The sequence below is a fragment of the Branchiostoma lanceolatum genome, chromosome 7, assembly GCF_035083965.1.
Source record: "Branchiostoma lanceolatum isolate klBraLanc5 chromosome 7, klBraLanc5.hap2, whole genome shotgun sequence".
NCBI lineage: Eukaryota > Metazoa > Chordata > Leptocardii > Amphioxiformes > Branchiostomatidae > Branchiostoma > Branchiostoma lanceolatum.
In genome coordinates this window covers 21,424,684-21,438,862 of record NC_089728.1, presented here as the reverse complement: position 1 = coordinate 21,438,862, position 14,179 = coordinate 21,424,684, and the positions used below count along the sequence as shown (strand labels likewise).

The following is a 14,179-nucleotide window of genomic DNA, read 5'->3' as shown; positions in this document are numbered from 1 at the left end:
ATTCTAATCTCATTTATGTTACGTACTTATAGATATGTCATATCAATCAATTGCTTTTTCTTTTCACCAACTCCTTTTAGTGAAAGTTTTTTTCTCTTTGCTTTACTTCTTAATATCTTACTGTGTATGTATTAAACACCGGAACACTGGAAGAAAAATGTCTGTTTTGCAGTATATATTTTGCCAGGGCAAGGACACTGCAAAAAGTGTAGCCACTGTACAATTGCAGCCACTGTACAATTTTACCCCTAAGTTATTACAAAATGCATCAGGAAAATCTTTCAGAAAAAGATTGTTTATTCATACATTTTGCTTAATTTTGTGGCCAGAATGTCGTACATAATGATGATTTTAATATCATTTTGCTGCACACTTGCACTTAAATTATAGACATTCTAATATCTAATCAACTAAAAGAAAAAAATTGTTTTTGCGTCAAGTCCCTTCAGTCAAATATAGTTCTTTGCTTTGTTTCCTACGGTACTTTGTATCATCGATTCAACAATGTTCCTATAACCTATACATATTACTGTATAAATTTGTATACTTTTCAACACATTTTCACTTCATCCCCGTAGAAGTCTTTAGGCACATGGCAACAAACTCCCAAAACGAGAGATGACTTTCCAACAAATATCGCTTATTATATGAAGAAATTCCAAGCATCAGCCTATTAAGATATCCATCAAGAGATGTAGTCTTCCACATTAGATAAGCAAGTGCACTCATTGTCCACATATTCCAGGATAACATTTCCACCATTGTAAACGGGCTCAGTTGATTTTAGAAGTAAGTCCAGTTTTTCAGCAATGGGAAAAACATTTCCGGTCTCACAGTGACACAGCCTCAATTTCTGAAAAAGATAAAAATTACCTGTTTGTTTTTTTGTCTTCTTTTTATGAGGAACATTTTTGAAACCGTGAAGGAAAAGATGGATTTTTCACATGACTTTTTGTGAATAAAAAAGGTAAATCACAATGCAACACCCACCACCAAAAGCCAAGAAGTTTAGGACCATGAGAACTATGCAATGCAGTTCTGTTATCACCTGCTAGGTGTCCCCACTAATGCACCACTTCAAGCCAAAATTTCAACTTGCACTGGTCACCAATGACAACATTCTGTGTTCTCTCACCTTGGCAGTTGCAACATTGTTGTCATTCCTAAGCCTGCAGATGGCAGCTATCTTGTCCACTGTCTTCCCAACAGTCCACTGGGTAGAAAAGAACATTGGTCTGCTCTTCTCAGCACTGTCCTTGGGCAAGAACACTTGGAAATATATCCTCTCTGTCTGGAAATAAAAGATTTCAGTTTAAATACCAAAGACTGGAGTTTGACAGTCAAAAATGTGGGTAAATCCAAACCTTGCTTGAGAAAGGGCTTTTTTTGGGGTCGTGTGGTGCAACTTTAGCGTGTTCGGCTCAGAATCAAGAGGTCCCGGATTCCAATCCTGCCATGTCACTGATCTTGTGGCCTAATAGGAAATACATCTTAACACGACTTTCCCAACATGCCAGAGTGGTCATCATCAAGACCACTGGGCATTAAAAAGCAGAAACAGAAACAGAGAAACCTACTTGTGGTATAGATTTGTCCCCGTCAGCTTTCATCTTAATCTTCATTAGTGCGACCTTCGCAGCCATCTGGGCAGACTTGGCTCCCATCTTCTTCTTCTTCTTTCCTACATCATCCTTCTTAGAATCTGAAGAAAAATTTGATGCCACCTTGTAAGTTTAAACTTTAAAATAGACTCCACGTCACACAAAGATTGTCACTGGCAAAACTTCTATATGGAGGACATTCTCTGTACAAAAAATTTCAAAACAGACACCATAATCATTGTAACAAGAGTTGAAGCTACCAAACATGGTATCACAGCCGACACTTGTCTTTAAAATTTATTCCTATGTTCAAGAATTCACAATCACAGTGACACTTCTGCAACAAGTCAAGACTTACTAGAGTCACTTCTAGAAGACTTAGTACAAACAATCAAGGCTACAACACGACATATTTTTCCATTTTGGTAATCTCCTAGCAGATCTACACGGTGCACCGAAAATTGTATATGCTAGCCAGAGAAGCTCCAGTCAGCCAGATAAGCTCCAGTCTGCACCGTAGGATCTGCGTCAAGACGCAACTGAACAAGGTTATTAACACGCAATTGTTACCTTATCTCCCTGCAGTCAAACTGCGCTTAGGGAGAAGGTGCGAATTGTGCCGGACATGCAAAGCCCGGCGCCCGTCATCGGTCAGTTGCCCGCCGTCTCACAGTTACCCGGCAGGTTTGAATTCCAGATAACAATGGAAGCAAGCAGGCGCTTGTGGACGGAAAGAGTCCGCCGTACGTACCGTGCTATCTGGGAGTTTGAAATTAGGGAGACTCAACTAGATGCCATTCTAGCATGTCTAAAGGGTAAAGATGTATTTGTAGGGATTGCGACGGGCCAGGGGAAATCCCTGTGCTACCAATGTATTCTGCTGTGTCTGCTTGAACCACTTACTTTCGTCTCACCGTTAGGAGCGCTAATCAGCGACCAGGTAAGGGCGTTATGTAGAGACTTCTCGATCCACCAGACGACGCCATAGCTTCTGCCGTAACTCAAGACATGACAAACGGCAAGACTCGGGTTTTACTGAACTATTGACGCGAGAATTTGACTAAAAGATGGTGGTTTTCGGTGTTCTTCTGGCGTGGGTTTTTGCACCACATTCAAGCGTAAAATACTCGCCAAAAACAGATTCCAAGTTGTGGCTAAAAAAAATGACACACCAAGCATTCACATAAATAAAACGACATTTTAGTCAATTACGGTATACCATTCAATTAGATACTAATGGTGCTATTTGTGTCTAAGGGAAAGGCCTGTATGTCGATACGTTTGCTTTGAGGCATTGTGATGCGGTGTGTTCCCGCACTATTGTACATGTATCTGAGGGGAAACACTCCCGCTGTGAACTGGCGTGGCCGGCTTGGTTCGTCCCAGATTCAGGTTGTAAACGATATCCCTGCCAATTTTCATGTTGGAGTTAAGCAGGCACAAGGCGGAGCAGAGACAACTTTCTCAAAATGTTGCCCCTCCTCCTGCCGGTTAATAACCTTGTTCAGTTGCGTCTTGACGCAGATCCTATGGTGCGGACTGGAGCTTATCTGGCTGACTGGAGCTTCTCTTGCTAGCATATACGATTTTCAGTGCACCGTGTAGATCTGCTTGGAGATTACCATTTTGGTACATTTTCGTCATGTTGACCATCTCCAGAGGGGAAATAGTATCTTGATTTTTTTTTCTTTTGAAAATCTTTGAAAACTAAAGAGCGCGCTGATGTCATCCATAAAATTTAGTTGGTGTACGTGATCTAAGTTTGTGTTTCTATATCAAACAAAGAAAGACAGTCATGTGTGCTGTCATTGTGGGCTATTTGGAGAACTACTAAAAAACTTCATTTAATGTAATTCACTTATCTTCACGGTAGCAACATTTCACGGTGTAAGGAAAATGGGCATTTTCACTGAACTTTAACTTCACGGTGGCACCAAGTGATTGGAAGGATAAATAAAATTAAAAAAACAGGTTTTTCACGGTGATGATAAGTTCACGGTACAGTGAACATAAAGTTACAGTGAAAGAAACAAGAATTACAGTATTTTTGAGGGGACTTAATCTTGTAGTATAGGAGGGGAAAGAAGGTTTTCGTGGTGTTTGAATTTTGCAGTTAAAATAATTCTGTAGTATACAGTAGAAATACAAAACACATTTTCACATCGTCATGATTTACTGGCAAAGTGTCACCGAGAAAACTGTGATAACATGTCAAGATTTATTGTGTATCAATTTGCATACCAGCTATTTTCTGGATGAGCTCCTTGGTTTGTGTCATCCTTTCTTGAGGAGCCTGGTACTTCTCACAGCCATGGTCCAGCTGGTGTCTGTGTCTGAGAAAGAGCAAGTGTAAGATAGTGTAAGTGAAAGTGATGTACTCAATGCTATCGTCGTTTTTACCAGGATTTATGTCAATGGACTTGAATAGCAAATATAAGTACATAAATGACATGTGACAACCCATGCATGGTAATTGGTATACATAGGAAAATATATCAAAAAATGTCTAGATGTTAGAAACTCCTCCAATGATTGTAAAATCCCATTGTCATCCAATACTACTACACCATATTGTATTAGATAGATACATGTAGATTAGCCTAATAGAATTTTAGCTATGTACCAGTGGATGCCATACTTTGTACCTTGTACAATTGTTGTGTAATAAAGTTATCATTATTATCATCCATTCAGTATAACGCCATGTTGATTTGATTATATGGATGACATCTGCGTGTACATCAATTTTCGTCCATTTCCACCAAACAAAAAAGTTTTCTACCATACTGTAAATCATGCAAAGCAGCTATAAAATGAGCAAATATATGCAGCCGTAAATTGCAAAAAGATATTTTGGAAAACGGATACTAATGTCTAGAATACCAAACTCAGAGAAAATGTGAAAGACCAAAAATGAAGAATCCATTCTTTGGTATACTATTCTCTGTGAGTTCAACCTTCCTGAGTTTTCGTAATATTGATGAAGGCCTTTTTTTTTAAAACTTATTTTTCATTTGCATGCTCCCATCAGTTTTGGGGTTCCAGATAATCATATCGATATGGCCTAAAACTGTACATAGCGTTCGTCTTCTCTAACAGACCAGTGGAAGAATAGCTCTTCAGTGAGCTTGAATGGATCGATATCATTTTCAGGTTCATTGTAATGGGGAAATCCCCCTAGCTCTTTTTGACAAGCACAATGAACAGTGGACCACGGCTTCACGTCCCGCCCTAAGGACTGTGACCATTTCCAGTAGCGTGCATGTTGGGTGACCACCAGTCCAGTAGATTACATGTATGCACGCTTCATGTCTGAGTAGGTTCAATATCACACCTTCATCCTGCTACGGTAGCCCTTTAGTACAGGGCTTAGCATACTTTATTTGTTTTGGTTACAGGGTTAAGCTTTTTTTGCAGAAATAAAGCAACAAATCAACGAAAAAGACATGATTATGGAACACAAGACCTGAAAATCAGAAGGAGGTCCACAATCGTATATCGAACTTGTCCTTGGTTTAGCCGACACAAACCCGCATACATGTACCAAACTTAATCATTAAGATCCATCCGCAACTTCTCAAGTCATGCTGTCCACACACATACTCACACTCACACACGACACCAAAATCATAACTTCTTTGCAAATTAACTTGCATAAATTAAAGGTAAGAAGGAAATTGATTCCATTGGTGAGAATGCAGTACTTACTGTAGACAGAGGTTTTTGTTGCAGTGTTCACATATAACCGGCATGAGCTCACTGTTGGTACAGTCCTCGTAGGTACACGGGTAGCTCTTAGGACTGGTCACCTCCACTTTAGCTTGCTGTATGTTACACTGGGAAGCAAAGGAGAACAGCATTAAGGTATAGAAATTAACAACTCATTCTTTTTAAATTTTCAGCAAGCTTCAATAGCAATAACACAAAGAAAAGCAATACAAATGTACATGTTACATGTCCCCGTGGCACAAGCGGTAATGCTTCGCCATCTGGATCAAATTCCGTGGATCCTGGGGCCTGAGTTCAATCCTAGGTTTGACTCCAGCTCGGACATGTTGTAAGGGATTGCATTTGTCATTTCCGATGGTGACGTAAAGCTGGCAGCCCCGTGTATGAGGGAGCTTCGAGCTTAAGCCTCGAGCATCAAACCTCTGCACGTAAAAGAACCCAACACAGTTATCGAGAAGAGTAGGGGTGACCTGGTGTGCTTCGCCAAAAACGTGAGCCGTGGCGAAGCCACATTGCACTACGTACTACTTGAAAAAGCGTCATGCTTCACCTCAATTGAGGATGACTGCTTTATCTTTTATTTATTTAAGTTGTAGGAAGTTGAAATTGAAACACATTGAAGCACAAAATACATCCTGCATATATCATAATGCTCCTGCCCATAACTTGCACCTAACGGATACTAAAGGTTCGACAAATGTAAATTTGTCACCAAGATTACTTACCTCAGTACAGGTGTGTCTCTCTCTGGACCGATGTTCTTTGCTGAAACATATTTCAAGACGTAGGAACTAAGATTTAAAAAAAAGTGTAGGAAATGTTACTTTAATCTTAAACCTACAAGGCAAACGAGTAGGGATTTGGTCATTTTTGAGACTCTTTTTTGTCTTACAATCATGTCAATCAATCAACCAATCAATAAATCGGCTTTTTCCCATAAACTGAACTGCTTACAATTGATCCTTACTAGTACTGTATTTTCTCGAATAAGTATAATGCACCTTTTAATCTTTTCAAAATCCAAAAGACAGTGGCAGTCGTTGCCAAAGTTAGGGTGCGTACTTGATTTGAGGTTATTGCCAGGACAAATTTAAGAGGACCTCAAACCCTTGGTCAATCAAGCCAGGAACCCAGCTGGAGTGCAACAATGCAATGGCTCAATATCTGCCAATTTGAGAACTTTGCAACTTGTCGTAGTAAATTAATTAGTTTGCAGAGAAAATTTCGACAGGGTAAACAAGAGAATCTTTCATGAATCTAAGCAAGGGCATTATGTAGATCAAAGTCGTCGATTTTAAGCAAACTTACTACAAGAAAAGAGAAGGAACAACGAAAATTTGAAGTCATCAAAATGTGTTCAAGATCAGCGGCAAAGGGATGCGTATGTACTTTGAGTTTTTTTCATATTACATTATGTACAGCTCTGCAAATTTGTCTGCAAGTAGCTACTAATAGTATTAGGGGTGCATACTAGTACTTTAATTGGTGTGCATACTTTAATCGAGAAAACACGGTATCAGTTGCCAGTTGAATGTTGTGAAAACTGACAGTCGTGTATCCCAGGACAGGAGACTGACTTACCAGAATATTCCAGAGCAGGCATCGCACTTGAAAGGAAGGAAATCTGAAAATAAATGAGAGTCAGTAACTCAGTGTCATTACAATGATTAAATGTAAGTCTTTAAGGCTATTAGCTAGCAGGGTGTCAGGGCGTCTTCTGGACTTAGACGCCCTCATTTTGTAGGGAACACCCAGAGGACACTCTGTTTCCTTGGTAATTACATACACATGTACTAGTACATGTACATGTGTTTCCAACATACATAGTAGCATAGTTGTTTTTTGCTCATACCAGATTACCAGGACAGCATGAAAATTGATTGACATTAAAAGGTACCAAATAATCCATAGAGCCTATTGGGAAGTCTGGTTCCAACTGGTTCCCCCCCCCCCCCCCCAATTTTTGTCTATTAATCCTACTAGTATTTCCCTGCATGACACCGCGCTCGTTGCTACCTCGAATTTCGTCGAAACACGCCCAATCCTGCCCCGATAACCCATGATCAAAGCCTCGCCGTTTAACGGCAATCTCCTGCATAATTTTGGGGAACAGCCTCGTTTTCATTTGCATGTGATAGACATATGTCGCTTGGAGTTTTATCTGGCGATTTTTGCAGCTGAATTTTTATAGGGGGCTATGATTGCTATACCTGAGAAGATAGATGGGTGATCATTTTACAATCAACGAGGCCTTTGATAAATGTAACAGTGATGAAAGCTATGATCTAGCCATGATGTTTTAACCTTTTTGTGTTTTGTCGCCTTCGCGACAAAACACCATGTCTTGGCTCTTACCTTGCAGGGCTGCTGCATGGTTCAACACTGTGTCGCACACCATATGACCTTATATGGCAATAACTTACAAAATTGTTGTATAGCCGTTGCCTTATATGGCAAGGGAGCAAGAAAAGCCAGGCAGGCTTGATTTGCATGACACATAGGAGGGCGATGGCATGTAACTGCTACAACTGTTCGGAAATATCATTGCATTGTGGTTTCGGACTTTGATATCCTGAAAAAAAACCATATTACATCTGTACCACAAGATTGCAGAAGAAAAAAAATGATTTCAAGAAAACGGCCAAAAATCGACATAAATGATACCATGTAGTGAGGTTAAAGCATTATGTACAGAGATGCATACTACACAGTACAACTTAGCTCAACTGGTAACGTCGTAGTACTTCAGATCCAGAAGATCCGGGATCGAGTCCGTGCATGGATTATTTTTCTTTTTAGATATTAAATATCAAAAATATATATCAATATTATATTAATCTATCAATATCATATTTATGAATATCATATTTTTATTTTTTTATTAATAAATAAATAAATATTTTATATTTGTTATTTTTAAATATTCATTTAATATATACAAGGCCTTTGTCTTATGAACAGGACTTCATAGATTCCAAACCCGGCATTCAAATTTTTCTGTTCATTGTAATGGAAAATACCGTGCAGCGTAAGATGGTTCTTCACTTCTTGCAAAACACTCGCCACTAAACTTCTATTGAACCCGATGTAAACAGAGGCTCTTGATGTTGTTTGCAAAACAGCGATCCTTTGTTACAGTAGCAAATGCCCCATTGTTCAGTATCGACTTCATTCAGACAACACGGACCTGGAAAGTGACGCCGCTCGGCACAAAAATATGGGAATTTTCATGAACTTTAGCAAAATTATCCAGGAAAATAAGGAAGAAATGTTGTAAATGCGGAAACCAGAATAATAGGGATGAGGTACATGTAGCTGCAATTGGTTTGAACACTTGTTTGACATTTGGTACTCATTTTAGACAGAACCTTAGCTGTTATGAACTTCTATTACACTTAATTACCATTATGATAGTGCTGATGATTCAATGGTGCTTTTTCAAATTGTATGGCATGGAAGCAAATCTACTGAGTAAGAAGCATACTAGTAAGTGGGCAAAATCAAAAGTACCTGAAAGTCAAATTCATTCACCTTTATTGATATACAACATTTAAACAGACATTTGTAGGGTCAGCTACAATTTTACATATTTTCAAGGATAAAACCTCTGATACATAAAGTAACAATAATGTACACATGTTGATATTAAGTGCTAAAATCATTAGCAGAGTCGGCTACAATAAACTTCAGTAACTTCCTTTGGCAGATTTTACTTAAAAAACAGGAGAAACCATTGCACACTTATAAACCAAGTGGGTTAATTTCCTTGCCTAAACGTGGGCAAAACACCAGCTTTTTTTGAAAGCTCTTGTTTTTCCTTCTTTCATTTTGAAGCTACCGAATTCTTGCTGAAGATTTTGTAGCTACTAGTATATACCGACGGTAAGGTTTGGACTATCGCACACCGGGGCATGCCCCTACTTTTTCTCGAAAGGTGTGGTGGGTTCTTTTACGTGCATGAGGTATGGCTCTCCCCAAACACGGGACATCCAATTAACGCCCTATCCGAGGAACGTCCCTAACCGAAGCATTTACACCTGAGTGAAGTGAGGAAATTTGTGTCTTTCCCAAGGGCACAACGTTGGAGCGCATGTCCAAACATGTCGGGGGGCAACCCGGGATTGAACTCGGATACCCTTGTTTGACAGTCACATATTCTAACACGACGCCACGTATGACCTTGAATCTGTAATTGTAATATTTGTATGTTAGACAAGGGGACAGTTCCGTGCAATTTTCTTGTTATTTTTGACGTGATCTGGACACTGACAGATGAACAGTATTGTGTTGACTTTCCAGAGTAAACATTTTCAGATGTCATTGGTGGGATATCTTCATACATACCTGGCCATATTGATGTTGTCTTTATTTCATTTGCATTTTGCATGATCTTAGCTTTCCAAAAATGTATAGTTTCACCTATCTAGTACTAGCAAATAAAGCAAACTTATACAAGTCACAAATTCAGTTTGGAGGTCATTGCGGCTAATTTCTACATTTGATTTAAAAAAATCCTGAACTTGGCTCCTGAACTTGGCTGAAGCAGGGTGTAATTTTATCCAGCAACGGAAAGGACTTTAAATGTAGAAATGCGACCATCTAACCGCAAACTTAAAACCATCGCAAACATTTTGTCCAAGACTGTAGCAGTATGTGGCTTAATAAGCACTGCCGCGAAATTAAAACCACCGCGAACACTCAATTTTTCCCACTGCCGCGAAATAAAAACCATGTTAACTTAAATGTAGTACTGTTGCACCTGAAGTTAAAAGCATAGTAGCACAGTGTACTTCCCTGGGCACTTTCCCCCAACAGAGGGGTGTTACCTAGTACATGAGCATGAACTACCCCTACCCCCCTTTCAAAATAGGGAAACCATCCCTCCCAGCTTTTCAATGACTGGTGCGCACACAAAAAAAACTACATCATCACGACAGCTAAAAATGCATTTCAAAACAATACGCACGCTCCACACTTCCTGTATCGATTATCCTAACTATGTATAACCTTGACTTTACAAAGAATCCGTCAACATTGCATTTTGGAGCCTTCTTACCGAGTTGTTTACAAGAAGTCACGCTGCACTGTTGTCCCAACTCCGGAAGTTCCGCCATGTTTCGGGTTGTGCCGTTTGTCCAATCAGAACGCTCCATTCGCGAAGGCTACCCCGGGAACGAGATGAAAAGGTCAAGGAAATTTTGGCAACACCACAGGCATGGATCAGTTTGGCTTGTTATCTCCATGAAAAAAAACAACTTTTTTATCTCCATGAAAAAAAGGCTTTTTCATGGGGATATTGTTTTGCATGCGTTTGTGTGTGTGTTATCCTGTGTGTATGTTTGTGTCACCGGACGCTTAAAATAAGCATAACTGAAGAACGTGTGGATGGATTGTAATGATATTTGGTATGTGAGTAGGTGCTGGGAGGAGAAAGGTCAAGGTCGATCTTGGGCCCCCTGGTATGTGTCACTGGAACTGCAATGGCGTATTTGTAAAATCTTCCAAGGAGGATATAAACTGAAGAAATGAAGGACAGATTTTCGTGTTATTTGGTACGCAGGTGGGTTGGAGAGATGTACAAACTGAAGTGCTAATTATGCAAATTTAGACTGAAGTTGCATAAGTAATGAGGAATATCTACCCCGCCATTGTGGGTATGTGCTTTGAGGTCGCACCTGTCGAATCTCTTGGTCTCTTATCTCTAGGACAAGTATTCCCCAACTCCCAACAGCTGGTGGTTCTTCTGCCCAAAACCAAGTAAATGTGGGGTGGTAGCTCTATTGCAGAAAGTTACATGTACCTTATGTTTCATAGTACGGATGTTATATTTGAGATGTTAGGTACCTTTAGAACAGGTAAATACACCTGACAATAAATTATGCTAATGAGGATCTAATTTGCATAATTTATGCATAAACTTGTATTTCCCTAACCGTAAAAGCTGCGGATGTCATATTTGAGATGTAGGTACCATTAGGAAAGGTCAGAAAACCTGGCCATAAATTATGGTAATGAGGACATCATTTGCATAATTTATGCATACCCCTTGCCGTAAAGGCTACGGATGTCATATTTCAGATGTAGGTAATATGAGGACCTCATTTGCATAATTTAGGTATAACCCTTACTGTAAAGGCTCCGGATTTCATATTTGACATGTAGGTACCTTTAGGAAAGTCTGAAAACCTGGCCATAAATTATGCTTATGAGGGGTTTATGCATAATTTATGCATATCCCTTACCATAAAAGCTACGGATGACATATTTCAGATGTAGGTACCTTTAGGAAAGGTGAACAAACCTGACCATACATTATGCTAAATGTGGTGTGTCGTTCAGGCCCTGCATGTTGTCACAAAGAACCTTTTGTGACTGATACTTGCTGCCCTCCTCGCACTTCCTTACACTGTGCGCACGTCCAGACATGTAGGTCAATGGTGCCTCCTCACCATTGCTGCAAGAAGAACAAACGACTTACTTCAAATAAATGGCGGGAATGTTACATGCACCTCTGGTAAAAGTGCATGCAGTGACCAAAATTTCTAACCAACAAATACGTCCGATTTACGGATGTAACGAGTTCCGTACTGGATTTACCAGTAAATAGTGAGACTTCAGTACTGGAAGCCGAGACCTCAAATTATTTCGGAACTGGGCGTCCTGTACTCACGTTCTATACGGTACTGGGATGATCCATTGTTTGGACCGACTGGACAGTTTGGGATTTAGTTGTCTGTACATTTCAATGCTTGTACATACTAACGTTTAGGTAGTACTGCTTTGTGCCTTGGTTATACAATGTATAGATTTTGGTAGGTATTTAAATATAAAGTACATTATTATTTCAGTGTACGTTTTCTCCCGATAAAGGCACAAGCCACAAGGATATGTTGTCGTCGTTGAAACGTAACAGAATGTGATACTTTATTTTTTCTTTCTTCATTCGAACGTTTTCCAAACAATAGCTTTGAAGTGGGGAAAAAGTATCGAAGAGATGCATCCCTGAAAATAACGTTAGACGGTCGTTAGAGTCTCAGCACTCGGTTTCCAGTCCTGACAGGAGGGTTCCCAGTACTGAAGCTGCCCAGTACAGGAAGTCCAGTACTGAGAAAGTCTCAGTACTGGAGCTCCTGTTCTGACGACCACTTCCGTACTGGTTGTCCAGTACTGACAAAGGAGGCAGTAACATTTGTATATTTGCCAAGCTGGTAGTTGATCGAAGAGTGAACCTTTTCAGGTTGGGTAACGGTTACAAACGCACGCGGTGGAAAAGTACTGGCCTGTGGTTGGTCACTTGCCAGGATATTAATGGATTGCGATTGGTTGCAAAAAATGCACTTTTGGTTGTCATGGGTGATGTCACTCCGGAGTCTGTCCCGGATCGGTTATATGTCTGATGGGATTAATCTCTAGAGTCTAGAGTCTTTCATCCCATTGGTTTTCTGAGCTAATAAGATTAATATTGTTGCAACGCAAGCATTAGTCTCACCTGATACGTCTAGACCTAATAGTCAAGACCTGGCCCTAGACAAGTTAACATCCTGGGGGCTATTGAAATATTTAGAGCTAGATAATTTTGATTTACGCTCTGCAATTCGCAAAATTAGAATAAGTGCCCAACCCTTGAAATAGTAAAAGGGCGGTACAAGAACTTACCTGTGTGCGAAAGGACTTGTAAAAACTGCATGTCAAACAGAGTGGAAGATGAAGTACATTTTATTTCAAATTGCCCAACCACCTCGGGACGCCTCTACCGCTTGTCCATCGAATATCTGACCCACAGAGCGCTCGGCGGGGACGTACATGCAGGAACGAAGGACCCCCGTTTCAGCACCAAGGACGGGGCCCGCGGACGGAGCTTGACTTCACCCCCGAAGGCCTTTCGCCGAGCGAGACTGCCACAAAATTCCATTCTAATTTCTCCACGTTTACAGACAAAAAGAAAACTACCCTCCTCTTAGCTTCACAAAACCCACATATTACAGCAAAAGTGGGATCATTCATCTTCAACTGTCTCGGAAAAAGAAGTCGAACCCAATAAGTTAGAATTTACTGTCAGTAGTTAGTTGTAGAGTTGGAGAATATTATATTGTTCATGGTCTGTCCGTTCTTTTCATGTTGTATGTATTTGCAATTAACCTACGGGCAAGAACTTGCAATAAAGTTTCCATTGATGTGGACTGATAGGCTTATTTTTGCTTTTTTAGATAGTATTTATTGATTTGTTTGTTTCTTATTTGCAGAACCTAAGTTTTGCTACGTGTTCTGTAATGTCTTATGTGTGGATAACGACCAGCATGATAGTATGGTCTGTGTCCCGCGTGTGCCAATCAAATCAAATAACTGCGCACGACCTGTCATAGCGATTAATAGCAGTACTGCAGCTGATCATGCTACATGTATAGCTTGCTTTCGGTTTGGCCAGATGGCTATATTATATTTTGAGGCCCTAGAAAATACTAGTCATAAGCAAATGACACATTTCCTTCTAAATTCTACATAATCTTTCTAACGTTACATAACAAATTTATCATTTGTTTTTCAAATTAAGCACACACGAGCCATTAATAACGTTCTAATGAAGCCAAATTCTATTGAAAGAATCTAGTGCCTAGCGATTGATAACAGTACTGCAGCTAGTCGTAAAATGAAGTGGTTCATGTCAATTTGAATACGAAGAAGGTTAAGGGAGAACTCTACTTATAATCTATATACTAGTATATGATTCTTTCTTACTGTAACATATATTGCTATACATGTAAATGTATTTGACTTTTCTTTGCCAGTTAGGCCATGTTGATTTTATTATATGGATGACATCCTCTGGGGACCCGAAAATTGATGCGAGG

General features: G+C 39.8%; 1 protein-coding gene across 1 annotated transcript; it reads right to left on the bottom strand.

Annotated features, from left to right (window-relative positions):
* Nucleotides 1-308: 308 nt before the first annotated feature.
* Nucleotides 309-10,528, bottom strand: LOC136438143 (AN1-type zinc finger protein 1-like). The gene is made up of 8 exons (XM_066432867.1): nucleotides 10,387-10,528; nucleotides 6,912-6,954; nucleotides 6,056-6,095; nucleotides 5,310-5,437; nucleotides 3,843-3,934; nucleotides 1,578-1,702; nucleotides 1,136-1,291; nucleotides 309-853 (listed from the first exon to the last, which is right to left on the bottom strand). Exons 1-8 carry the CDS (start codon nucleotides 10,481-10,483, stop codon nucleotides 686-688), a joined length of 849 nt encoding a protein of 282 aa, XP_066288964.1. The 5' UTR covers nucleotides 10,484-10,528; the 3' UTR covers nucleotides 309-685.
* Nucleotides 10,529-14,179: the final 3,651 nt, after the last annotated feature.

Excerpts from the sequence above, each read along its gene's own strand:
- LOC136438143 (XM_066432867.1), bottom strand. The coding sequence starts at position 10,483 with ATGGAGCGTTCTGATTGGACAAACGGCACAACCCGAAACATGGCGGAA. Across the intron at positions 5,438-6,055 it reads AGAGACACACCTGTACTGAG|TGTAACATACAGCAAGCTAA; the intron begins GTAAGTAATCTT and ends TTTGCTTCCCAG. Across the intron at positions 1,292-1,577 it reads GGGACAAATCTATACCACAA|ACAGAGAGGATATATTTCCA; the intron begins GTAGGTTTCTCT and ends TTTTATTTCCAG.